General features: G+C 49.7%; 2 protein-coding genes across 4 annotated transcripts in view; one reads left to right on the top strand and one right to left on the bottom strand.

Annotated features, from left to right (window-relative positions):
- Positions 1-1366: 1366 nt before the first annotated feature.
- Positions 1367-17588, top strand: CLU (clusterin). The gene is made up of 9 exons (XM_029938327.1): positions 1367-1475; positions 5013-5144; positions 6414-6562; positions 9269-9439; positions 10918-11326; positions 12364-12468; positions 15953-16182; positions 16912-17087; positions 17342-17588. Exons 2-9 carry the CDS (start codon positions 5051-5053, stop codon positions 17349-17351), a joined length of 1344 nt encoding a protein of 447 aa, XP_029794187.1. The 5' UTR covers positions 1367-1475; positions 5013-5050; the 3' UTR covers positions 17352-17588.
- Positions 17589-25915: 8327 nt separating this feature from the next.
- Positions 25916-27568, bottom strand: part of LOC115290323 (L-gulonolactone oxidase) — a 42042-nt gene continuing 40389 nt past the window's right edge. For all 3 annotated transcript variants that reach the window (XM_029938299.1, XM_029938315.1, XM_029938308.1), the window contains 2 exons: positions 27333-27423; positions 25916-26596 (listed from right to left, as the gene is read on the bottom strand). In XM_029938299.1, coding sequence (XP_029794159.1) covers positions 26468-26596; positions 27333-27423 — 220 coding nt within the window. In that variant the 3' untranslated portion in view covers positions 25916-26467. The remainder of the gene's footprint in view (positions 26597-27332; positions 27424-27568) is intronic.

The raw sequence follows: 27568 nt of genomic DNA, 5'->3' as shown, positions 1-27568 counted from the left end.
GCACCTTTGGGCAGAGCCGAGACTAGTGAGGAATCCATCCACCCACCTCCAGTGCCTCCACTTTTTCAAGGCCTAGAGGCTTTATCCATGCTCTCTCTGGAAAAGAGGCGGGGTCCTAGCCGTCCCTGGACCTCAGGAAATCAGGAACTGGGCCTCAAGCTGTATCTCTGAAATTGAGAGCAGAAAACCCAGTCCCCTTCCATACGGCTCTCCCCTAAACCCTTACATCTCACATGGTTTTCCAAGTCGTCCACCCAAACCAGGCTGCCTAATCCCCCCTGCCTACCCATCTTCCCCCATCAGTGTGGAACCTTCAGGCAGCTGGACTTTTCACCTGGTGTGCAAATGTCCTGGGGTTCCAGAGTGGGGGGCTCTGTTTCTTTCCCAAGCAGTAGCTATACCTGAGGGGCATCTGGGGTGCTGCCCTCCGGGCCAGGGAGTCCTGTGAAGGCTCCTTCTCTCACATCAAAGCCCCCTGCCAAAGGGAGTCTAGAAGTAAGCCCCTCCTGTCAGCAGAGGGAACTGAGACAGAAGGAGCTGGGTGAGCCCCCTTGCAAACAGAACCTGCACAGAATTTGCAAGGCCAGGTGCAAGATAAAAATTTGAGGACCCTTGTTCAACACTTGCAGTAGCCATCAAACCAAGCTTGGGGCTGCTGAGTCCCACACCATGGTGCGCACTCTGCTTGTCCCCGGCCCCGGGTGGATATGGACAATAATTAGCTTAAGGTTCAGGGGGACTTTTGGTTCCCCAAATGAGTGCTCTTGCTCATGGCTAAAAACACATTTCTGTTTCCTCCTGGCCAGCAGGTCTACCAAAGGACCACCACGGTCACTGTGGTGCTGGAGAAGTCGTTTCCTTCCTCCCGTGTGCCCCTCTCTAGCACAACACCCTCCGCGTCCCACCCGCATTAATTTCTGACACTTCCTACTTAAGTGGAAGAAGAGGAGTGGCTCGCGTTCAAATGTGAAAAAAAGCCTTAGGTTTTATTTTGGACTGGGAACCGGTCAGGAGCGCAGGGCACCCCTGGCACCCAGTGGAGGGTTCGCCCTGCAGCGTTATGTGAACTCAAGCTCTCCCCTCCTGGGGGGCACCTTCCCCCAACTCCGAGTTCCCTGGGGGTCGGGGGAGCGGTGCACTGCAGCACCCAGAGTCTGTCTGCCCCAGAACCGGAGCTGGCCTTTAGCGGTGCAGATGCCCTGCCTCCTCTCCCCTCCACCCTACGCGCGCCCCCGTCCGGTGCTGTATGGAGGCACTCCCCTACCCCCACCTCCGCATCCCCTCTGGCGCCGGCTTCCAGAAAGCTCCCGGTGAATTCCACGGCGTTCTTTGGGCGTGAGTCATGCAGGTTTGCAGCCAGCCCCAAAGGGGGTGTAGACGAGGCTGAGCGTTATAAATACGCGCGCCTCGCGGTGCTCACCACGCGTCGCCAGAAGCAGCGCACCGTCGCCGGCCATCGCTGGCGCCGCTGACCGGTGAGATGTCCCCACCTCGCCTACCAGGCGCAGAGCCCCACCGGGACCCACGGGAGGGCGGGGGTGGTAACAAGGCGAGGACGGGAAAATCGCTGGTACTCCCAAGGCTGTCAGAGCAGCGCTTTGGATGGAGTCGGGAGACCAGGGGAGGGAGATGGCCCGAGCCCCATCACTAGGCCGCCGAGCCAGAGGCGGAATGGCAGGGGGTGGCGCGCCGGCCGGGACTGTGCTGGCTAGCTCCAGCCACAATTCTATAGGGTAAACAGGACAGGTGGAATGACCCTCCTTTTGCAAAGATGGGGAAACTAAGACTTGGAGAACTAATGCCTAAAGCCGGGTTCCCAGACTAGGGAGTGGCGTAGCCGGTCCGCACGAAGGGCCTCCCTGCAGCATCTTCCTTGCACAGGTACTGATCTCCGGTGCTGATTGTCAGCTGGCCTGCCTGAGTCATCCTGCTTGCTCCGGAATTCTCTAGTTATCTCCATAGTGTGTTTATGTTTGGCTTTTAAGTACATGTTGCAACCACCCTTTCTGCTTCCTAATGCACCAGAATACATCCGAGGAAAGTCACGGAGCATCCTCAGGCAGACCTCAGACGTCTGGTCCAACTGTCTCATTTTACAGATGATAATCTGAGGCCTGGAGAGGTTTAGGATCCTCTCCCAAGATAAACAGCAAGTAGGTGTCAGAATCAGGATTAGAACTGAAGCCTTGATCTTCCAGAATTTCTGGACCTAAAAAAAAAAAAAGAGCTGTTGAGGATGATGATGATGATGATGATGATGATGATGATGATGATGATGATTTTAAAAGAGAGAGGGTTAGAATTTAAGAATGAGTACAGATACAGTGAAAGAATATGGCAGGAGTGTTCATTATAATAACAGTGTGAAACTACGTACAATTTAAATGCCCAACCTTGCATAATAGAGTACACCAGAAAATGGACTATTACACAGCCACAAAAGGGTGCGTTTAAAGACTGTTTGGAGGTAGTGGGTATAAGGGATCTGATTGTACACAAATGCCTAGAAAATAGAAGGAAATTACCACAGTGCTAGTACTTGCCTCCGGATGGTGTGAATTTCAGGTGCATTATTTTAGTTTCTGGTTTAGTTTCTATCTGTGGGGAGGTGGGAGGATAGGACCATGGGCCTTGGGCTTTAAAAACTGTGCAACCCGCTAGCTGGATGACCACTTTGCTTAGGTCTCTGTGTCCTTCCCAGGGATCCCTCTCCCAGCATTAAGCCTCCTTGGGGGGAAAGAGGCTGCCTGGGGGCAGTGGGGAAAAGGAGGGCCTTGGCAGAGCCTGTCCAATCAGCAGATTGGCGGCCAGGCCCCCAGGACAGTCAGCGCTGGCAGTTAGTTGCAGGCACTTCCCGGTCCCCGTTCCAGTGCTGGACTTGACTAGTAGAATCAATCTCACATTCAGAATCAGAGTCAGCATGATAACAAAACCCTCCCCACTACCTGCTGATTCATAAATAGTGTAAAGGAGCTGATCATTGCACCAGAGCAAAGCCACACAGGGAGGGACCACGGGTGCCCGGTTCAGTCCCTCAGTCCCTCTCCAAACATGCCACCTCCTCCTACTTCCCTGACAGATATTGCTAAAGCCCACAATTGGTCCTAGGTCAGATTTCGACATAGTCAGAATTTACTATGATTATATAAAACCCTTGTATTTACAGAACACAGTCCCATCCCTGAGGTCCATGTTGGGGACATTTTACAGATGAGGACACTAAGGCCCAGATTTAATTGACTTAGTGTCAAGGAAAGAACACTGGGCTGGAGGTTGGGAGGGCTGGGTCCTCATCTTGGGGTGGCCGGCCTGCTGCAGACCTTGGGGAGCCCCATCTCGCCTCTGGGGTCTGCTTCCCCTCTGAGGTGGAGCGATCGGGCAGGAGGCTGATTGATTTCTCAGCTTGGGACTGGTCGGCCCCCCAGGGGACACCAGGTTCCTGGTGGGAGTCTCTGTACTGGCTGCTAGATCTCAGGACTCCTCATTCCGTGCTTTTATGGTCCAAACCTATTTCCGAGGTTCTTGTATGAACTTCTGAGAAGTATCCAGGGACCTCTTCAAGAGAGGTGTTCTTGCTGGCTTTCTCTCTCTGGTGTAACAAAAGCTCTGTTTCTCTTTGAGGTGCTTCAGGCAGAGCAGCCAGGGCAGCCAGAGCCCATGAGCCCTGGGACTCGGGGCAGGTCTGAAATAGCACCCCGCTCAGCCTCCCACCCCATCTTTGGGGAAGGCGATGACCCACTCTCTTCTCCTACGCTGCTCCTTTGCTCTGTGTGGCCAGTCTGGGAACCACAGCTTGGCTGTTTTGCTAATTACTTTCTGGGAGAGGCATCCTTTATTAATGTGCTACCAAGTGTCCATACGGACCTGCTGAGTTGAGGGCAGTTTGTAGATGTTCACAATTTCAAGAAAAGGCGGGGGGAACCCCGCCTCCCTGATCTGCTATGGAATATGAGTGAATTCAGATAAGCAGTGAGGCGGGGGGGCCAGAAGATGGGCTGCTGGGGAGGGGGGTTCCTTTTTAGGCAATAACTTCAGCTTCTGGGAAAGGGTCCATTGTGTAAGACTGGGCTGTCCTGGGCTCCGAGCAGTCAGCTGAGTGGTGGCAGGGGCACCTTGGCAGGGCACCCTTCTGTGGGCTTAAAGGGCCAGCCCTGTGAAAGGACTTGGCAGGACAGAGGCCCATGTCCATCCAGAGGAAACTTCTCCTGGGGAGGCATGGGACCCCCCTTTAACACCTTGACTTTGTCTGCCCCCCTCCTCTCTGAGGACAATTGCCCCACCCCCTGCTGTCCTGTATTTATATCCCAAATGCATGCAGCCTAGCTCAGGTCTCATGCAAGAGATGGAAGATGGGATTTATTTTCCTTTGCCGACCCAAAGGGCGGGCTGTCACTGCCTCCTAGTCTTGAAAAGCAGCTTTAGGTGGTGTTAAGGCTCAGTGGGGAGAAAGGTATTATGATTGGTTGGTGATGCCTGTGGGCAGGATTAGTAGTGCCCACAGCAGGGGGGCTGCTGAGCTCTGGAGGCCATTCCCACGTTAGGGGTGGGGAAGGAGAGGGCCGGGTGAGTCATCCCCCAGAGGTGTTTTAAGGGTTTATTTGATATGAGCAGGTATCATCAGATAGACATCCTTTCTGGATGCAGAAAGCACATGTCCAGACTTAGTCAGCGATTCTGGAGGAGGAGGAGGAGGAGGGGAGGGGAGGGGGAGGAGTGGGAGGAGGGGCAGAGCTGGACCTGCGCCCAGGGCTCTGACTCCAGAATTCTTTCTTCTGTCTTAGGCTGCTTCTCCTATGGTTCCTCCCTGTACCCACCGCCTCCGCTTTCTTTTGAAGGTGACCGGTGGCGAGACTGATCTTTTCTCCCAATTTCCCCTGGGATAAACACAGTCCTGCGGCCAAGGGGCTGGCTGAGGGCAGGGCCCCCGGGAGCTGCTGCAGGCTGCAGGCTGCGCCTGGAACCAGCAGGCTGTCTTGCTGTTACCATGACAGTCTCCTGTTCTCCACAAACAGAGGCCTGCTGGGATTCCAGAATTGGAGAGGCAGGAGCGATGAAGACTCTCTTACTGCTGGTGGGGCTGCTGCTGGCCGGGGAGAATGGACGGGTTCTGGGAGACAAGGCCATCTCAGACGTGGAGCTCCAGGGTGAGTGGAACAGGGGTTCGCCTCGACCACATGTCCTCACGGTCAGAGCCATTTTCTCCTGTGCACCGGGTCTGCTCTGCTCAGGCCCATCCCTCCCGGAGCCCCCTCACTCCAAGACTCCAAGCTAGGTTCTTGTGGTCAGGAGGGCTCCAAGGTAGTTTTGGGGGGTATCCCAAGTGCTCGGAAAGCACTGGATGCCGCTGCATCCCTCTTAGGCTTTTCCCTTGCCAGCCCACTTGTCCTGGGGCCCACACCTCCCCCGCGAAGGGCTGTGAAGCCGGGATTATTTGAGCCTTGTAAGTTTCCATTGCACCTGCTATAATATATATCCTATGCCATTCCACCGAGGACCCCAATGCTCCACAGCCAGGCAAGGGGAACCATCCTCCTTCAGAATCCAGCCGGGGGTCCCCTCCTCTGCCAGGCCCTTCCTGAAACCTGTCTTCCCTCTTCCCCACCCTCGTCCTGCAAGCTGACTGCTTCTCCGGAGGTAGTGGTTGATAAGTCAGACTTTGAGATCAGACTCAGGTGTGTGTCTTGCCCTGTGACTCCTGAGCTGGGTGACCTGAGGCAGGTATCTGATCTCACCGTGCTTCCTTTTCCGCACAAATACCGTGGGGATGATGTCAGTGCACAGAGTATGAAATAAAAGGTGTGTGAAGTGGCCGAACTTGGTGCCCGGCCCAGGATAACCACCAGAAGAGCCTTAGCTGTTAGTCCTTCATCACTTTGGCGACACTGTCTCCCTGCCTTTGTCGCGCCTGTGTCTCTATCACTGTCTCCTCTCAGAACGGTGCCCATTCATTCATCTTTGTGTCCCCCATCCCTTAGCACCATGGAATAAAGAAGTTCGGATGTTTGGTTACACCAAATACCAGGAACACTTGTATCCCAAGTAATATTTTACATTTTGATGTTTAAACAGTCACACTTCCAGGATTTTTTTTCCTTGAAAGTTTTCTTCTGCGGCTGGGCAAGCACAGAGGTCTGGTGCTGCATGCGGTCCCTCCTCTGGGGTGTTCCTGAGCAGCTGATGTAGTCACTATGTTGGCCCCGAGTCCACAGAAAGCCCTGGGACGGGACCTCGTGTCGGGGCAAAGCTGGGGCCTGAAGGCTGCCTGCCATGGAGGGTGCTCCCAGCCTCGACAACCCCTAGACCGAGCCAGCCTTCCTGACCCTTCTGGCTGATTCTAGAATGTTCTAGAATGACATCCCCCAGTGTTCTCTCTTCCTTTCTCCTCACTCTACCTCCTGGCCCTTCTCTTGCAGAAATGTCCACTGAGGGGAGTAAGTACATTAACAAGGAAATTAAAAATGCTCTCAAGGGTGTGAAACAGATAAAGACTCTGATAGAACAGACAAACGAAGAGCGCAAATCCCTGCTCAGCAACTTAGAAGAAGCCAAGAAGAAGAAAGAGGTAAGGACAGCCCGGTGACGGAGGAGTGGTGGGCAGGGCTCCTGCAGTTAGAGCCCTTCGGGGTTGCCACGGTGACCCTCAGCCTTTCCAGGCCCGTGTCAGCTGATTCTGGGGCTGCAGCTAAGAAATAAAGAAAGTTTCTTTGGTTTTGAAAGCTTCCAGGGGTGAGCCCTTGGATCTGGTTTTTTACCAGCCTGGTGCAGGGCCCAATGATGCCCAGACTCCCAATAGATTTTTCAAAGCCCAGACAATGAAAGCTCCAAGGTAGGCTTTGGATAAGGTCTGTCCCAGGTCAGGAGGGGGCTGGGGCCCTGCCGTCAGGGAGCTTATCTGGTACGGACAATACTTTGGGGTGAAGGCAGGCACACACTGTATTGCCCCATGGCTTTCTAGAGTTCTGTTTCATAAAGAGACACCTAAGTCCCACAGTGAAAATACCAGGTCTAGCCTGTGCTTAATGATTCAACAAAACTAAAACACCATAATGCAATGAACTTATTTTAAAAATCAGTAGTCCCCTTAAGTGTACCCTAAAACCCACTCCCATTGCCTCCCTAATGAAGGGAATGCTGAGTCGGGGTCACCTGCTACCTTCACAACCCATAATGCATAGTAATGCATCTTAAAGGCTCTGAGGGGTCACCTGGGTGGCGCAGTCCATTAAGCATCTGACTCGATTCCAGCTCAGGTCATGATCTCGTAGTTGTGAGATCGAGTCCCACATCAGGCTTACAATTCTCTCTCCTCCTCTCCTCCTCTCCCCTGCTCATGCACTCTCTCTCTAAAAATATTTTTTAAACATTTAAAAACTAAGAGAAAATGATAATAAAGAGTAGATAAATACATAAAAACAAAGGCTCTGAGAAGTTCTGCAGCGAAGAGGTTTGTGGAATTTCATCTAACCCTGTGTGTTCCAGGTGGAATTGATCAGGGCATCCTTTTTTCTCTCTCGATAGCTGGAAGCCACTTCAGGAAATGCCAGACTGGATACAGCTCTTTCTTTTGACAATGAATGCCCCTTCCCTGGCATCAGTGGTTTTTTTTCTTGACATTTTATGAGAATCCTCAGGTAGCTCAGGTAGAGGAGGTTTATTTCGGACTTTTTGTGGCTATCATCAGAGTTTGATATTCTACATTCCAGGTTATGTGATAAAGCACATCACGCTCAGAAAAAGACTCCATTACTTCGTAGGTCTTGAATACGTGAACAGGGAAGAGAGGAAAAGGGCAGGACAGTTGACGGCTGTGCATTGGCCCGGTAGGCGGTGTGAGGGCCTTTCCAGTGGAAGCAGAGAGCCAGGGGCGCAGGGGACCTGGAACAGGGGAAGGATCACTCATAAGTCTATGTCTTCCTGCCCATCTTCACAGTGTAGCTTTGCTTTGGGGTGTGGATCGTCTATTTCATTCTTGGAAGTGTTAATACATTCATTTGTTGAGATTTTAATGTAGAAAAGTAGAAGACAAAAGTTTTCCATCACCCTTTTACATGAGGAGTGTCAGCAGCTGATCTGTTTTTGACTACATTTTCCCCTCTATACTATTTTGACAGCCACCGTATTCAAAATCACGAGTTGTTAACGTGAAAAAAATGCTTGTTACACTACTGAGAACTTACCTACGGACACCGTCACCCAACGACTTCTCCAGCCGCTGTGTGTACCACAGTTTGCTTGACTTGCCTTCTAGTTTTAAGCATCCAGGTTGATTCCAGTATTTTTTTTTCTGCCATAAATGAACTCTGTAACAAATATCTTCATGCATAGGGATGTTCCCTCTATGGCAGGAATTCTTTGGGATGGGTTCTTGTAGAATCACTGGACCAAATGAGACGGATGTGTGAGAGAGTTTTGATAGTTGTTGTGACTTTAATTTTTAAATAAAAAAATTTTAAGGTTATTTATTTACTTTGAGAGAGAAAGAAAGAAAGAGAGCCATCAGGGAAGGAGCAGAAAGAGAGGGAGAGAAACCCACGTAGTTCTCCATGCTGTCACCACAGAGCCTGATGTGGGGCTCGAACTCACGAACTGTGAGATTATGACCTGACTTGAAACCAAGAGTTGGATGCTTAACTGACTGAGCCACCCAGGAGCCCCTTAATTCTTTTTTAGTATTTATTTATTTGAGAGAGAGAGAGAACGAGAGTGGGGGAGGAGAGACGGAGATAGAATGTGAAGCAGGTTCCAGCCTCTGAGCTGTCAGCACAGAGTCAGATGCAGGGCTTGTGCTCACAAGCCATGAGATCATGATCTGAGCGGAAGTCAATGCTTAACTGACCAAGCCACCCAGATGCCCCATGACTGATTGAGAAAGCTTGCTTATTGTCATTGCATGCCAGGGATTGTGACTGCAATAGACAAATGAGATTCAGGGCATCCGTGGAAGCTTCAGAAGACAACATTTAAACACCGAAAGTGGAGAATAGAAAATTAGGAGTAAGGGAGTGGTAAATCCCGGGGTCCAGAATAAGTGCAGCACCGGACAGAACCCATAAAGAAACGCCGAGTCTTGAAGTCGAGAAGGTATTTAAGCAGGTGGGGAGGGAACTCCAGGTGAATGAGGGAATGCAGAAGCCCAAGGAGGAAATACATAAGCACACCGTGTGGCCATCCCACCCTGAGGGGTGGAGGGCTGGGCACCACCATGCCCCCTTGGAAAGCGTGGAGCCTGTGGTTTCCGTGGGCTCATCTGGCCTTGTGTCCCCTGTAGGATGCCCTGAGCGAGACCAAGGACTCTGAAATGAAGCTGAAGGCGTCTGAGGGGGTGTGCAATGACACCATGATGGCCCTCTGGGAGGAGTGTAAGCCGTGCCTGAAGCAGACCTGCATGAAGTTCTATGCTCGCGTCTGCCGAAGCGGCTCAGGCCTGGTTGGCCAACAGGTGACAGGGGACACATTGCTGAGGACAGCTAGGCTCTGAGCGGTGGGGGAGGGGGAGGGATGCGGAGAACTGAGTGAAATACCCTTCTATGGTCCTACACCCAGTTCCAGCGTGTGGGGGTGTTCCTCACGCCAAGCAGTTCCCCCACAGCAGCCTACAATTCAGCCCCATTCCGACACTGTCCACCTGGGAGACCCCATTAGATCCCACAGGGTAAGGGCTCCGGCCCACAAAGCCATCCTCCCCACCCCCGGCTTCAACCCTTGTTACCTGTGCTTCTATCTGACTGGCTACAGAGTGGAGGTTCCCACAACCCCCTCGTTGGGTTCAATTAATTTGCTAGAGCAGCTCACAGCTCGGAGACACAGTTGACTTACTAGGCTGTCGGTTTCTTATAAAAGGATGTAACTCAGAAAAGCCAGAAGAAGAGATGCCTAGGATGAGGGTTGGGGAGAGGGTGGGGAGCTAACATGCCCCCTGAGAGGCCGCCACTCCCCTGTGTCTTCACATGTTCACCAACCCAGAGGCTCCTCAAGCCCATCCTTTAGGGATTTTCTGGAGGCTTCCTTCCACAGTCATGATTGATTAAAGTCATTGACCACTGGGGATGGATTCAACCTCCAGCCCCTCCCGGATCCCCAGATATCAGGAGGTGGGATTAAGAATTCCTCATTCTAATTGTTCGAATCTGGGTTGGTTCCTTAGGGGGCATAGCCCCCATCCTTAGGTGCTTTCCAAAAGCCACCTTGTTAACATAACAAAAGACCTTTATTATATTCCTAAGGGCTTTAAGAACCCCACAAAGACCAAATATACATTTCTTACTATAAATCACAGCACCACAGCTTCATTTCACATGCCCTGATGCAATTGATCAGCTGCATTGGGCTGCACTAGCACCCGGAGCACCCATGATCAGTTGCCCACGTGAAGTTCTCAAAAGCACATGTGCCAGGTATTTGCCATCTCTTTCTTAGAAGATTCTTCTCTAGAAATCATTAGCAAGATAATATAACAAACAGCTTCGTGGTATAGCAAATCCCTGTGCCCTGTGCAGAAGGAAATAAGAATTTTAGCACATGAATATTGATCTCATCCTCCCCTATGGGCCTCGCCTGGTTAGAGCTCATGAATTGAAGGCTGTCCGTTGGCCCTTGGCTGAGTAAGGGTGTGGGGATCCTTCGTGGTCAAAGAGACTAGTCTCAGGTGACAGGGGTTTGAGCATCTCATGTCCTCGGAGGTCTTCCTAAATTCTTCCCTGTTGGGTGGGTAGGATGGAAGGGCATTGGACCCACAGCTGGGGGGGTCAAGAGGCCAGTCCTAACAGGGCCTTTAGTCACGTGCCATGACCGAGGAGACCGAGGGAAAGTGAGGGGCCAGGACAGGCTCATGTCGACAAACAGGAAGCCAGGAGGAGGCCAGGAGGAGGCTGGGACCTTGGCGACCTTCTCCTAACTTCCTCATTTTGCCTGTTACAGCTTGAGGAGTTTCTCAACCAGAGTTCTCCCTTCTACTTCTGGATTAATGGCGACCGCATCGACTCCCTGCTGGAGAACGACCGGCAGCAGACCCACGCCCTGGACGTCATGCAGGACAGCTTCAACCGGGCGTCCAGCATAATGGATGAGCTTTTCCAGGACAGATTCTTCACCCGGGAACCCCAGGATACTTACTACTACTCACCCTTCAGCCCATTCCAGAGGAGGCCTCTCTTCCTCAATCCCAAGTCCCGTTTCGCCCGGAACATAATGCCTCTCCGTGCGTTCCAGCCCTTGAACTTCCATGACCTGTTTCAGCCCTTCTTTGACATGATACACCAGGCTCAACAGGCCATGGACGTCAACCTCCATAGAATTCCCTACCACTTCCCAACGGAATTCACGGAAGGTTAGAAAAATGTCTCCTTCTTCTTAAGGGATGGGAACCAGCAGGTTATTGAGAAGCTCAGTAGATTCTAAGCACATTGCCGGGGGCTTGGCGTGTGTCATCTCAGTTTCCCCTAGCAACTCCATAAAGGTGGTATCATCCCCATTTTAGGAGGAGAAAAGTATGACAGAGAGATAAAAGAGTGTGTCCAAGTGTTCACAGCCGATAAAGTATGACCCAGTCACATTTATCCCTGCTGGACTTGGAATCTTCTTCTTTCCAAGTATACCATTACCCTTCCAGCCACTGGTGGGCATGACATTGATTAGTCCTTGCTAGAGAACCAGACAGCCTTTGTCTTAGGTACTCAGGTGCCTTTATGTTGATGCCATGTGTATACTGATGACAAATTATATAATGAGTCCATATTACAGTTTAGAAAATTTTATGACTATAACCCTGAGGCCTGGTGGAGAATGGGCATGCAATGAATATTGTTTCAGTGAATGAAGTCTAATATGGACATGAAACGGCAATATGTTTAGAAGTGATTTTTTTCATTGAACTAATAGACATGGTTGGCCAACACCATCTCCTAAATGCTGCAGTTTGTTGGCTTGAAATGGTCTGGAAATACAGAAGGACCTTGAATCGAACAGCATCTACTGCATATCTGTAATGTGGGGAGCCCTGCATTATAAAGAGGCTGATAGGAGGACCCTATTCCTGCCTTCAAGGGGCTTGCTGACTGACTGGGGGAGAGAAATGGGCCTGATGAAATACAGGGTAAAAATGGGTTCTGATGCCAAAGAGAGGCACAGAGAGCTATGGCAGTGCGGCAGCGAGAGGGCCTCATCACCCAGAGATGGTGGGAGGCGGGGCCAGGGAGCCCTGATCAGTCCTGCAGGCATATGACTGGTTTCCAGCCTGCTCTGCCCACAGAAGCATCTCAGAGGGACAGACAGTCGCATGGAGAGGTCAGAGGGGTTGGGTGACTCATCCCTGTATTGCTCTGTGTGGGCCCCCAGCATGACCCCCCTCACCTCCTGTGTCTCTAGATGACGACCAAGGCCGTACTGTGTGCAAAGAGATCCGTCACAACTCCACAGGGTGCCTGAGGATGAAGGACCAGTGTGACAAGTGCCAGGAGATCTTGTCAGTGGGTGAGTTGGAGAGTCCTGGGTCCCTGGTCCCTCTCTGGAGCTCCCTTTGTGGGGTCAGACACATGGGACTTGAAATTCCATTCTGCTGCCTTCTGGCTGTGGCGGTGTGGCATGGGGGTCCTTGGCCCTGTTCTGCCTGGGCCCTGATCCGTAGACACAGGGTAAGATGTAGGGCTGTCCCTGAAATTGGGAGACAGCATGTTTTCATTCCCCCCGTTATCTTCTTCCCGACGGCCCAGCTGTTTGACCCCCTCATTATGCCCTGCAGATGATGGAACTTTGGCATTTGCCCTGCAGATGATGCGTACTCTTGGCACTGCTGTAAACACTTTGCAAACATTTCCTCAGAATGACCCTGAGTTGGGTTCAGTTATTGTCCCTGTCTTAACAGAAGTGAAAGCTCGTAGTCACAGAATGGTTGAGTAACTTCCTAAGATTATAGGACACTCTTACGTTGGAGAGGTAGGTGTTGGGGATGTGTTCTTAACCGGTGTTTGGTGTCCTGTCCCTCGCACACATGGGTCACTGGTAGTGGTCCCTTCGCTTCCCTTTGGTTGGTTGGTCCCTGAAGCAAGGGAAACATAGTTGAGCCTTGAATAATGAGGGGGTTAGGAGAGGCGATAACATAAGCCAGCTACTAACATGTATTTCATATTTAGCGTGTCTTATGTACTGTATTCTTAAAGTAAGCTAGAAAAAAGTGATTAAGAAAATCATAAAGAAGATGGGGTGTCTGGGTGGCTCAGTCGGTTAAGCGTCCGACTCTTGATTTTGGCTCAGGTCACGATCTCACAGTCGTGAGATCGAGCCCCGCACTGGGCTCTGTGCTGAGCATGGAGCCTGCTTCGGATTCTCTGCCTCCCTCTGTCTCTGCCCCTCTCCTACTCCTGCTCACACTCTTGCTTTCTCTCTCATTCAAGAAAGAAAAAAAGCAGGAAGGAAGGAAAGAAAGAAAGAAAACCATAAAGAAGAGAAAAACAACATTAACAGTACTGCCTAGTATAGAATCTGCGCTGTGGACACATTCGAGGGTCGACTGCACTTCCCTTCAGCTGTAGCCCTCAGTGTTATTAGATCTGCTCATCAACTACCTTCTTGTTTCTTTGAGTAACAGCTGTAAAAGCATCCAGAACGGTCCCTGGCACACGAGGGTCCATGTTCAGAAAGAGTTAATTGTCCCCTTCTACCTAGCAGATCAGTCTGTGGCTTTGCTCTCAATACGTTCGGGTTTGCCGGAGCAAGCCTTCAGAGTCTAGTTAAATATTCTAGCCTCACTCCTATAATTTTAGAAGCCACTGCAAAATAAATACAAGTGCCGTGAGAGGCTGATGTATGAAGCATAGATGTGTACTCAACCAAGCCTCCCGGGCTTTCCCCATAAAATAGCATAGTTAGAGTTGCGGAAATTACACAGTGCTTGGCCACAAGAAAGTCCTGTTTAGGGCCAGAAGAAGAGATGCACAGATGCCTGGGCTCAAATTGGCACCCCTACCATTGATCTTTTTTTTTTTTTCAGTTTATGTATTTTGAAAGAGAGAGAGAGTGCACCAACATGAAGGTGGGGGGAGGGGGGACAGAGAGCATCCCAAGCAGGCTCCACGCTGTCCATGCAGAGCCAGACTCCGAGCTTGAACCCACAACCGTGAAATCACAACCTGAGCCAAAATCAGGATTCAGACGTGCAGCCTACTGAGCCCCCCAGGTGCCCCCCGACCCAGCACTGACGTTCATGGTCACTGATGACAGCTTACCTAAACTGCCTTCTCTTCTGCACTGAGAGTCACCACCTCTTACTGAAGGCGCTTGCAACCGAGTGAGCACGCACTGCCCGGACACTCTGCACCAGGGTTTCTCAACTTCGGCACTCCTGACATTTCAGACCAAGTCATTGTTTTGTCGTGCGGGGCTGTCCTGTGCCCTGTGGGCTACTTAGCCACCAGGAGCCAATAACTTCCCCTCCCCACCAGTCCGGACAAACAAAACGATTTTCAGACCTTGCCAAATATCCCCTGGGGGGCAGCAGAGACCCCAGTTGAGATCCACTGCTCCAGACAGTCTTGGTTCTCAATGGCTTTCCTTATTTTTTCATCCTCCCCTAGTGAAAGAGTTAAGATTATTCATTATACTATCTTTTCAACCTGGGTTTTGTTTCTTACCCCCACCTAACGGTTTTGAAATTTTAATACAAATGATTACGTTTAGTATAATAACTTAGGCTAATCATTTATAGTCAGTGCAGTGTGCAAAGATCTATCTTCCGCTAACTTGGTTTGGGTTTGATATAGCCTGCTTGGGGTACTTTTGAAAACATTAGAGAAAGAAAATCAGCAGTTTTTAAATGTTTTCTTTTACATTTATTTATTTTTGAGAGACAGAGAGAGACAGAGCATGAACAGGGGAGGGGCAGAGAGAGAGGGAGACACAGAATCTGAAACAGGCTTCAGCCTCTGAGCTAGCAGTCAGCACAGAGCCTGACACAGGGCTCGAACCCATGAACCATGAGCTTATGACCTGAGCTGAAGCCGGATGCTCAGCCGACTGAGCCACCCAGGCACCCCAAAATTCAGCAGTTTTTAAAGAGATAGTGGGTAGGTGCCAGCTCTTATCAGTCTGAAACCTGCAGGGCATTCAAAAACCAAAACGGGTGAGCTGTGTCTTCTCTGTCCCTCTGGTGAACGTGGTGACCAGCCGTGGTTGGCAGATGGGCAAGTGGGGGGCCCCAGCCAATAGACTGCCGTGCTTTGTGTCCCAAGGATCCTGGCCAGCCCTTCTGCCTCATGGACTCTTGACACTAGATTTCCAACCCTACAAATATGCTCCAAAGACAGGCTTGGAGAATTTTCCAGAGCCACAGATTCAGAGTAGGAAGGGCCTGGCCCCATGAATCATTCCTTCTATGACTTTAGGCAATGGATTTACCTCTATGGTCCTCAGTTTCACCACTGGTAATACTTAAAGGCAGCATAGATATGACAATTGGAGATAGTGGATATCTAAAGCACTTATGTAGTGGTACTGAGTAGGTGGCCCACAAGTCGTAGCTCTAAGTAACCTGTCCTTCATTGTGGAAATGATCCATTGGGGACTAGGCAGCAAGAGCAGGTCCGGGTCTGAGCACAGAGACCGAGATCAGTGCTTCTCAGAGTGTGCTCAGTGCTGCTTGTCGCCAGTCTCCAAGGAGATAAGGGTAAGTCAACGATGTCTCTAAGGACACTGTTTAGGTCAGGTGACATTGTTTTCCAGAGGTAAGTCAACGATGTCTCTAAGGACACTGTTTAGGTCAGGTGACATTGTTTTCCAGAGCAAGACTTGATGGCTGCAGGAAGCTGCGTGCTGATTTACATTCCAGGATGAGCTCTGTTACCTTTGACACTTACAGTAGCCCTGCTTTCGGTCCTGGCTCCGAGGACGGATTTCCATGCATGCTTGTTATCCCTTTTTAGCTTTCCTTTCACATGTCTGCCTTTTTCTCATTTCTGGGCAGACTGTGCTGGCAGCAGCCCCTCTCAGGAGCAGCTGCGACAGGAACTCAACAACTCCCTCCAGATGGCAGAGAAATTCACCAAGCTATACGATGAGCTGCTGCAGTCCTACCAGGAGAAGATGTTCAACACGTCCTCTCTGCTGAAGCAGCTGAATGAGCAGTTTAGCTGGGTGTCCCGGCTGGCTAATCTCACTCAGAGCGAGGACCCATTCTATCTCCAGGTCACTACGGTGAGTCCTGTCCTGGCCGCTCCCCGAAGCTCGGGGGTATGATCTGGATGCGATGTGAACCTTCCCTGGGAGTAGATGGGATGAAGATATTAAAGGGATTGAGCATTTGTCATATGGCAAGAAACATAAGAGCTTTTAGGTACACGGTTGCAGGGAACCCTCCTCACTCAGTGAGGTATAGGCCTCATGCCTCCATTTTATGATTGAGGAAAGGAATAGAGATTCAACAGCTTGCCCAAGATTTAATAAGTGCTGGGTAACTCGCCTGGGCGTTTGAACTTGTGTGCTTGACTGGGGAGCCCATGCTCTTTCCATGAAGCTGCCCCGCCGCCCTGTGCTATGTCGGATGCCTCATGAATCGGGGCATTATTCTCTACTGGTGATGGAAAGCTTCTCTCTCTAGTGCTGGGAACCCTCTTTTTTTGTTTTTCTGTCCCCGATTCCTTTTCTGCCACTGGCCCAGGCAGTGGCCGCCCAAAGAAAACATGGTGGCTCAGAAACCATTTTTCTCTGTGGGGATCCCTGTGGGCTGGTCCTCTGCAGACAGTGTTTGCACCTACAAACAAGGGACTCTGAATTAGAGCATTTCTGTTCATGAGGTTGTACAGATGTCTAAGTTAGTCGAAAGCAAAAAAGAGGTCGACTGTCCAGATTTTAGCCTGGCTTTTGTTGCAAAATGAGTCCATCTGAACCAGCATTTCAGTCTCCTCTTACTGTTTTTCCTTCTAGGTGAGCTCCCAGACCTCCAACTCCAGTGGTCCCTCTGGCCTCACGAAGGTGGTCGTGAAGCTCTTTGATTCCGACCCCATCACTGTGATGGTCCCAGAAGAAGTCTCCAGGAACAATCCTAAATTTATGGAGACTGTGGCAGAGAAAGCCCTTCAGGAATACCGTCAAAACAACTGGTGAGTATGCAGGCCTCACCTGTCGCCCTTCCGGGCCCAGCAGGTCCCCGGGGGCCAGAGACGGGCCAGAATATCCAGCCTGGGAATGATGGCTCCGGTAGCCAGAGCCCAGGCACGAAGCCAGAAAATCACTGGACATTTTATTTCTCCTTCGAAGGATGTTCTTTCTTTGTTGATAAGAATTTGAGTATTGGTTGCTGCTTCTCAGTGAATGTTGAGCCCTCATCTTCCATTTCCCTTCCTTTTATTTTCAGGGAGAAATGAGACGTGAACATTGCCTCTCCAAATATGGGGGTGTCTGAGTTCTGCGGCCCCCAAGAAGAGCAATAGGCCTAGAGAGAGCTCTGCATGTCAGCAGGTGACCAGGCCTCAAGGCCCTCCTGTCCCTTCACCCAGCCTGTCCTCCCTCTGGACTCCGCACTGTAATGCCTGCGTTTGCTGACCATGGGAAGGCCTCCCACATGCCGCTAACTCAATAAAACCGCCAGTAATCAGAACGTTCTAGGGTGTCCTCCGTGTATGCTGGTTTTTTTCTGTCTCCCACACGCCTTCATTTTGGTATAGAAAAGAAAGAAGTAGGGAAGAAAAAGCAGTAGCAAAGATGGTATAAGGAATATCATACAATTGAGAGTAAACAGTGTGACAAAGCTAAACCAAAGGATTCTTGCTCTTAGGAGGACAGAAATGGGTTTGAATGGCCAACCGAAATAAATTTCTGAAAAGTGAATCTTTTCCATTCCATTAAAAAACCGTTGGTGTATCCTGATTGCGGTGGGCGAGATCTGGAGGGATACCTTGAAAACCAGAGTGAAGTAGGGGATACTGATAAGGCATACTGGGTGTTTTAATACACAATTGCTATTTTCCTAATGGAAACTCTAGTCCCCAAAAGACAAAACGAGGTGATTTCCTTTTCACTCGGAATTCATGTGGCACCGTCTTAACTGTAGCATTGTGGGTATGCTACAACCCTCACATCTGTCCCCTCCACCATGATTTCTCTGCCACTTGGGTTTTGCCTGATGATGCGTTTGAACTTTTTAGTCGGAAATCAGTCTGGGCTGCAGTACCCTCATGCTGCCAGCAGGTGGCCCTGCCTAACTGTGATACTTCCCTCAACATGAAGTTACTAAGTATTTCCATTTAGGAGTATTTTCTAGCTGTAGAATTCTTTTCATCAAATATGCTTCCCATGAAGAAAAACACATCTGGCTGAATTACAAATCTGTATCTAAGTCTATATTATAAATTAAGAGCTTAGAATATTCTTACATCACCTAGTCCTTGTCTCTCCCTTCTTTTAGTTATAAGGACCTCTGCCACACAAGGAACAGACTTCGAGGCTTAGCTCACCAAAGAAGCTAGTATTTTAGGGGCACCTGGATGGCTTAGTCAGTTAAGCGTCCGACTTCGGCTCAGGTTTTTATCTCACCACTCATGGGTTCTAGCCCTGCATCGGGCTCTGTGCTGACAGCTCAGAGCCTGGAGCCTGCTTCAGACTCTGTATCTCCTCTCTCTCTGCCCCTCCCCCACTTGCACTTTATCTCTCTCTGAAAAATGAATAAATGTTAAAAGAAGCTGGTATTTTAGTATTACTCACAAGGAAATTCAGAGTAAAGTTAGTATGGCTCACTTAATGTTCTGTATTAATTAGGGTGATGAGTTCAGAAGGCATTCTGCTAAAATGACCATCGTTGTAAATTGTTCATCACAGTAACGTCACATACCAGATTTCAAATTTACTTTTTGTTTTCTATTATGTCCCTAGATTCTGGCAGCCACAATATCCAGATGTTTCTTTTTATGCAGTTTACTTTATTTTTAATTTTTAAAAAAATGTTTATTTATTTTTGAGAGAGACAGAGACTGAACACAAGCAGGGGAGGGGCAGAGAGAGAGGGAGACACAGAATCCCAAGCCTGCTCTAGGCTCTAGCTGTCAGCACACAGCTCGACATGGGGCTCAAACCCCAAATCCCCAAGACCATGACCTGAGCTGAAGTCAGACGCTCAACCAGCTGAGACACCCAGGCGCCCATATGCAGTCTACTTTAAACTGTTCTAGGCTAGCACCTTAACAGACAGCCTGAAGCTGACTCTGAAGCTTGCTGGGACCCAATCTGTCAGTCCTCTTTCCCCCTTCGCACGGTGGCCTTGTGGAGGGTCCGTGGATGTCTCTCCATCCCTGACAGAAGTCCCGGCCTGAGGCACTAGAAAAACCAAGGCAGGACATGAGACCACCAAGGTGCAGGGATGAGATGTGGGGAATTCTGGCAGGGGGACCATGGCTAATGCGCCCTTGATTTTTGGCTTCTAGGATTATTGTAGCAACGTGGGGAACAGGGCTAGATGCTCTGAGAAGAGAGGGCTCAGTATTTGGCTGGTAAACGGTGGCACCACCAAGCTGCAGTGAGGCCCTGGTTGACACTTGATGGCCTTCTGCCAAAAAATTGTAACAAAAAGCAATCTCTGCTCACTACATGGTGGAACGACACCGGAATTATGCAGTGTGCAGCTTGTGCAACTGTATCAGTAGCTGTGGGCCAGCCAAAGTGTTCTACTACTTAGGCCAGTTGCTTCGTGTAATTCTATTAGGTCCCACAGTTACTCTCTAAGCACATTACAAGGACTTCCAGGAGTAGCCTTCATGAGAAAAGTGTGGGTCCCAGGGGCCTGGATGAAAGAACATCTGACTTCTGTTCCTTGTGCCCCACAGAGGCTATTGAAAGGGACCTCAGGTTGCCCACCTTTCGCAGTGAAATAGCAGGGAATAGAGGAGGGGCGGGACCAGGAGGCTGCTTTGAGTGCGGAGCAGACCTCGCCACTAGGTGACAGGGCTGTGGGGGAGTGGAAGGCCATTTGGGTCAGGCTTCATTTTCCCAAAGGGCCTCCAGTTCGGTTTTCGACGTCATCTCCTCTGGGGTTATACTTTGATCATAGTCACAGTGACAGGACCAAAGGAAAATGATCACCATATAACAGCACCTTCGTCGCACAGAGAGGGGCTGGAGGCTTGGACTGCTGGCAGGGGTCTAAGTCAGACAGAGGGACTGCAGTCTGTCCAAGTGAAGTTCAAAGGCAGCCCAAGGCAACTATCATTCTGTCTACAAGGAGAAGAGGCCACCTTGCACCACTAGGTGACCAGACCAAGCAAGACCCCACCCCCCCTCAGATAACCTCAAACAGCTCGAGCAGGGAGAGGGGAGGAGGGGAAGGGCCCAGAGCTGGACCACACTCCCTCTTACTCTCTGGGCTCTCAGGACCAGGGCTGGGGGTGTGCCTATGCCTCTCCCCTCCTCCACGGATAGGGGAGAAAAAGGGCCTGGATTAGGATATTGGATTAACATTCTAAAGTAAACGAAACTGACTATTTTATTAACTGTGATGTTTCCAGGAAGTGAAACAGTCTGCTTGAGATGTTGTTCAGTGATGGGAACAGTCCTTAGAATAAATAAGATTATTTCATGTTTATGCCCCCAAATGAGTTGAAACTCCACAATAAACAGATTGCAGGAGCTCTTATCCACAATGAAGCATGAGGCTCAGACATGAAGCATCGTGGGAGAGGTCACTTATGAGTGAGGTTGCAAAGATAATGGGGACTTTACTCACAGCTGTGCGGCCGGTAAGTTGGCAGAATTGGGATTCAACCCAGGTCTGATTCTGCTACATTTCAGTGGCTCAGACTCCCCACCTTCATATCCCATCCAGACCCAGCATTGTCTGGTATTTCCTAGCTTGGCAAACCCAGGAAATATGAAATCATTCCAAAGACAATGTGAAAAGAACTCAGGTCTACAGAGCTTATTAAAAGAATTAATGATTACCAAATCAATTTGTGAACTATCAGTAAATGCCAGACAGCACGGAACAGATTTACTAGGTTAATAATGAACTTTCTGTTTGCCTCTGGGATATTCTCAACCCCTTGGTCCTAATCCTCCAGGTTTAGGACATTGCTCAGAGCTGGGTGGGCGACAGAATTTATCCACTTCCTCCTGCCCCCCCCCCCGGCCGCCCACTCTGAGACCCACTCACTGATGGTCAACAGTTGCCTTCCACCTGTCTAGGTCACTCCAAGGTTGGGAAGAGCTTACTTGGGCTGGCGATGGGGACGGAGAGGGTCACACCAGTACCTGCCTGCTCTCACTTGTTGCTTTCTGCACCTGGGGGGCAAGGACGCCAGCCTTGAACTAGTACCAGACATTCTCCCACAGTCTCCTCTTGCTCTCTGTCCCTCTCTGGTGCCCAGTTCAGTAATTGGTGACAGGTGGACCACTTACTTCAGTCTTACATTCACAAAGAGACTTCTGACCTCTTTGCATATGACGTCATGTACATAAAACCACAGAGGTGCGCTGACAGCATCAAAGGAAGGTATTCATTCTCCAAATCCAAACCTGCATCCAATCACCAGCCCACCTGCGTCGAGTGCACAAGGTATTGACCTTTAAAATAATAACTTGCAATTATCTTGAACACACTGTTCTCTCCCTCTCTGTGTGTAAAGGCATTCATTTGTGGATGTCAAAAGTGGAAAAAAAAACACCCAAAGTTTGATAATTTTCTTTTGGAGTTTTCCGGAAATGTCTAGATGTCTCTGAAGGGCCAGGCCACATGGGAAAGAAGATCAGGCTAAAAATCAAGATAAGTCAGGCTCAGGCATGTCCAGCCTCTCCTGTATTGTACTCTCTTTTCGTCCATGGGTTCCTCAAGGCCCCCTTGGGATTAGGGTGCTCGTGGCTATTTTTTCAGCTCCCATTCTCCCATTCTTGGATAGCTCCTGCCTTTGGCCTCATTCGACTAACTGGAGATCTTCCTTGCAGGGGACACAGGAACCTTTTCTAAGTCTGAAACCTAAGGCTGCATAGAGCACTCTTCCTTCTCCGTAACCCCCCAAGCCTCCCTCAAGGTCTGCTCCCTTCTCTGTGGCATTCCTGGCCACTGTTTAGTTTGGGACTAGCCAGCTAGGGGTTTAGGTCTGGAACAAAGGGGGCGGGGGGCGGGGGTGGTGGGGGGCCCTGGACTGCTTGGTTTTCTCCTGGGTACCTTGGCTGGGTTGGGACGGCTGCCACCAGGGGGCGCCATGAGTCCTCTTCCGGGGTTGATAGTGGCTACTGACCTTGAGAAAAGACCACAGTGATGCTGCAGCTCCAAATCCCCAGTGGGCTTCTCTGCCCCCTCCCTCGAGTCAGCCCTATCTACCCACCCCCTTGTCTATCCTCATGGCCCTGCCCATGCACGTGGCCAGGTTGACTCAGTTCTGGGTTATCCCCATGCAGACATGTTTGCAAGTGAAGTGAGCCGCATCTGTCTTGGGTCTTTAAATGCCTCCTATCTTTGCATTTTGGGAAGACTTTCTGGGCGGAGATGCATCCTTCTGAGACTCTCAGAGCTCCCCCGCACCCCTCCCATTCTCAGCTCTGCCCCTGTGGGATGAAGGGCTGGGTGGCTGCCCCCAGGTGAGAAGCTGCCCACAGTTCAGCTGCTCTACTTGGTGGGATATGCATCTTTTCTTTTGGCTGGTGACCTCTCACCCCAAATTTAGAGAGCCTTCATGGCCCAGCAGCCCCGATGCCGCACTACAATTTCGTTTCCCAGTCGCCCAGGGGAGACGCTGTTCCTCATCCTTCCATCTGTCTCTTGAGATGGTACGGGCGGTCACTGTCCACTGTTGGAAGTCTCGGAGCTCAGGTCCCGAGCTCAGCACCCATGATTTTCCAGAGCTCCGGAGATGACTGTGTTTGCCAAGGGGGCAGAGCTGGTTCATGCTGCCTGAGGCGGACACAATAAGGGGGCACTAGGAGAGAAGAGAGGTCAGCCAGTGGGAATCTGGGGCAGAAGCAACAAGGAGGAATTGAGGAAGGAGAGAAAAAGTCGATCAGTACACACCATTCATCATCAAAAGGATTCTACAGTCAGAATGTTTTAGTGGGGCAGCTGAGTGGCTCAATGGGTTAAATGTCCATCTCTTGATTTTGGCTCAGGTCATGATCTCACGGTTGGTGAGTTTGAGTCCCACATAGATTCTCTCTCTCCCTCTCTCTCTCTCTCTCTCTCTGCTCCTCCCCTGCACGCACGTGCATGTGCGTGCACACTCTCTCAAAATAAATAGACTTAAAAAAAAAAGAACTTTGGGGAAGCACGACCTTCAGGCATCAAAAGATTTCAAATCAAAGGAAGAGTAAATTATATTCATCAAAAGCCTGAGCCAGAAAAGACATCTGGGTTCTCTGTTAATTAGAAACTCTATTTCTAGAATATTCATTTGCCCTAACATTCCAGGAATTGAAGTTTTACTGAATCTCGAGGTTTTAGATGTAACCTTGTAAGACACTGTGTGTCCTTAATATCTATCCTTCTTCTGCTGGGGTAGATGTGAGGTGCCAAGACCACAGAACAAGCACGGTACTCCTTCCTAGAGCAGAAATGTCATTTAAAGATTTGGAAAGTAATATATTACTCAAAGCTTAAAACACAATTATATAATGAAATACAATGCAACATTCATAGATTTTACAAATTCAAACTCTCAAAGATACAGGGCTGCAAGACATACTTTGGTTGAAAGGTTTGAAGACACTGCCTTTCCTAACTTGCTGTGTGATGTTGGACAAGTTTCTTTACCTCTCTGAGTCTCAGTTTCCTCAACTATAGAACATGAGAGATTGGACTCCATGATTTCCAAAGCTTCCAAAGGGTTTTGCCTGTCTATGCTTGTCTTTTTATTAACTTTACTCATCTCTTTTGTATCATTCAGGGAGAAATAGAATCAATTCATATTTCATATTCATTCAAGAAATTGGTTAATATGATTTTCCCAAGACTGAAATCTGAGGGGCAGACCCACAGTCTGGAAACTCAGTCAGGAACACTCGAGGCAGAGTTTATTCTTCCAGAAACCTCAGTTTGTGCCTGTAAGTCTTTCAACTGATAGCACAAGGCTCACCCAAGTTTTTGAGAATGATTTCCTTTACATAAAGTCATCTGGTTGTAGCTATAGCCCACATCTACAGAACATCTTCAGATCAATACCTACATTAAATAACTCAGTATTAGAGCTAGCGAATTGACACATAAAGCTAATGGCCACACCTGTGAGACACACTTTTCAGCAGGGCCAGTGTAGTGGTTCAGTCAGTTAAGCGTTCAACTTCAGCTCAGGTCATGACCTGACAGTTTGTGGGTTCGAGCCCCAAGTCAGGCTCTGTGCTGACAGCTCAGAGCCTGAGCCTGCTTCAGATTCTATGTCTCCCCCTTTGCTCCTCCCTTGCTTATGCTCTGTCTCTCTCTCTCTCAAAATTGAATAAATATTTTAAAAATATTTTTTTAAAAGAGAATGCTAAACTTAATTTAATTCTCTGCTGTCACCCTCTTGAAATTTTTAATTGTTTTTCTCTGGGCCCTGTGAACTGTATAAGCAGTCCTGCTGAAGGGCTAGTTCTGGCTCTCATAGTCTGAACTCGGTTCTGGCTGAGGTAGCCTCCCTGAGGAAGTTTAGTCCAAGAGGGCTGGCTGGGTCTTCACGGCTATGCTGTACCCCTGACCCTTCTTTTTATCCCTGCTATTGCTATTTCATGTCCTATGCGTGTTAATTTTTTGTTTCCCTAAACTAGAACGTACATTCCTTCATTGTTATTGGAATAAGAAACATAGAATATAAAATTTACCATTTTATGTTATTGTTTTATTAAGTGCCCAGTCCAGTGATGTTATTAAGCACATCCACATTGTCATGCACCCAGCACCACCATCCAGAACTTTTCAATGGCCCGAAACTGAAACTCTGTCCCTGTCCAATATTAACTCCCCATCCGCTCTCCCCCAGACCCTGGCAGCCACCATTCTGGGTTCTGTCTCTATGAAGTTGACTACTCTAGGTGCCATCTAAGTGGAATCATACAGGGTTTGTCTTTTTGTGACTGGCGGTTCATTTAGCATGATGCCCTCAGGGTTCCCCCACACAGCATATGTCAGTTTCCTTTCTTCCTTCTTCGGGCTGAGGAATATTCCACTGCACGTATGTTACACATTTTCCTTATCCATTCATCTGTGGGCGGTTGGGTTGTTTCCACCTCTAGACACTTGTGAATAATCTGCTGCTATGAACATGGTGTACAAATAGCTCTTCAAGTCCCTACTTCCAGTCCTTCTGGGCGTATACCCGGAAGTGGAATTGCTGGATCATCTGGTAATCCTATGTTTGATTTTCTGAGGACCCACCGTACGGTTTTCCAGAGTGGATGCACCATGTTACGTTCCTACCAGTGATGTGCAACAGCTCTACTCTCTCCATGTCCTTGACAACACTTGTTATTTTCTGTTGTTGTTGTAATAATAGTGATCCTCATGGCTCTGGGGATAGCTCATTGTGGTTTTATTTCCACTTCCTTAATGATGAGTGATAGGGAGCATCTTTTTATGTGTTTATTGGCCATCTGGATATCTTTGGGGAAATGTTGACTCAAGTCTTTTGACTGCTTAAATATTTGTTGTTGTTGAGTTCTAAGAGTTCTTCACATACCATGGATATTACCTCTTATGAGATATGAGATTAGAGTATATGTTTTTTGAGGTCAGAAAACTGTCGAATGGTCTCTTAATCCCCCCAACCATTTGGCACCTAGTAGATGTTCCATGAATGCTCACAAAAGAATGGTCACAAAGTGTGGTAGGTCAGAGGCACATTGAAACTAAGTTTGCAAAAAGAATATAAAGAGTGTTTTCCAGGCAGGCTCAAGACCCATGAGCTCTGGAGGGAAGCCAGGAAGTTAGGGAGCCTCCTGTTCCCAAAGGATTACCTGGAGAGGAAGAGGAGGGGGCAGAGAGTGACTCAGTTCTTGGTCTTTATTTAAAAGAAGGCAAGGAGAGGCCCACTCCCCAAACATCTGCTGGAATAGACATGCTTGAAGGTCAGGTGATGGGAGGTCAGGGGGACGGGGACACTCGGGGAGAGGGCAGTCCCAGGGCAGGTGGGCACTCACCTGAGCACCTGAAAAACCCTCGAGGGTGAAAGTACCCAGGACTGCTGTGCCCAGACACACATTAATGGGGCCGGAGTTACAGACACGTACCAGGAGGTGGAAGTTGTGAATGACCAGAGCCCTGTCCTCTTAAAGAAATATAACATTTCGGGGGTTCTTTATATCCTGAGAAGACAGACTGTGGTGACTGCAGGTTCAGGGGAGGGGGTTGCTGCAGGGAGATGTAATTGGAGATTTGGACGTTCCTTGCATGGGGTTGTTGGCTGTGGGTGCCGCGGCAGAGGGCCCGCGGAAAGAGGTCTGCTCCCCATTGGGCCAGTGGGACATTGGGCCTTCACCTCCTGGAGGTGGGCCTGAGGGGTGGGATGGGGTGGGCTCCATGTATTCTGTTCCCGCCTCAGTAGAACACCTTCTCCAGATACGCATTCAGGAACATCCCGGTGGGGTCCAGCTTTTCTCGGATGGCACAGAACTTTGAAAAGGCTGGGTACATTTTCTCAAAGTCCTTCCGGGTACAGTTGTGGGCCTGTGGAAGCAACCAGACAGGACAGACCTCATTCCCCGGAGCTGACATTTCAGTGGGGCTGCAAACAGGCAGCCTTGTGTCTGTACACCTGCGCTCGTGACCCTCCCATCCCCAGGCACACGCATGCGTGCGTGCGCACACATGTATCCGCTCACCCACACATGCATGCATCCCCGCAAAATGCATGTCCCCATACCTACACATGCATGTGTGTGCATGCACACATACGCGGGTTCACATGCATTCATGCATGCAAGTACACACATGATGTAAAGACCTGAGCAGGAGAGACGAAGTTCTTGGCAGGTAAAGAAGGAAGGTGTTAACATTAAAGTCTGGATTCGCTTTACCACCCCACAGTGTGACAGTGGAGAGGGCTCTGCCTCCATTTCTATTGCTAATCAGTAAGTCCCACCACCTCTGAGAGACTCTCAGTTCCCTCCTGCCTTATCCTGCTCACGGGGTTTCTATGAGAATCGAATAAAATGAGATGAGAAATTTCTCTGAAAACTCTGAGGGAGATTTCATGGAGTACAATCACTGAGCTGTTGAAACATGAATGTTGGGGGAAGCGTCAGGGGTCAGCTTCCTGCCTGTGGCTTGCTTAGTCCCCGATCCCAACTTCTGAGCCTTGGGCAAGCAGAGGAACAGGGAAGAGAGGCGCCCTCTGGTGGACCCCCCACTCCTAGCAGCTGCCAGGCCGACAGCCCCTGAGCCTCTCACTGGTAAATCCTACCTTGGCCCAGTGGGGCCTGCCCCCGACCTTCTTCATGATGGTCTCGTAGGCCAGCCAGTAATCCAGCCGTGGTATGTCCTTGCCATAGGGCCTGGTGGGGAGCAGAAGGAGGTGAGGCTTTGTCCCTGCCCTAAGGACCCCACCACAGCTACGGGGCACCTTCCCTGTGAGACGCCCAGCATGTGCATCTAGAGCAAGCCATGGCTCTGCCCGCAGGACACGGACAGCAGTGACCC

Source organism: Suricata suricatta, chromosome 1 (assembly GCF_006229205.1).
Source record: "Suricata suricatta isolate VVHF042 chromosome 1, meerkat_22Aug2017_6uvM2_HiC, whole genome shotgun sequence".
NCBI classification, from domain to species: Eukaryota; Metazoa; Chordata; class Mammalia; order Carnivora; family Herpestidae; genus Suricata; species Suricata suricatta.
Note: the sequence above shows the minus strand (reverse complement) of the source record. Positions and strands in the feature narration are given on the sequence as shown.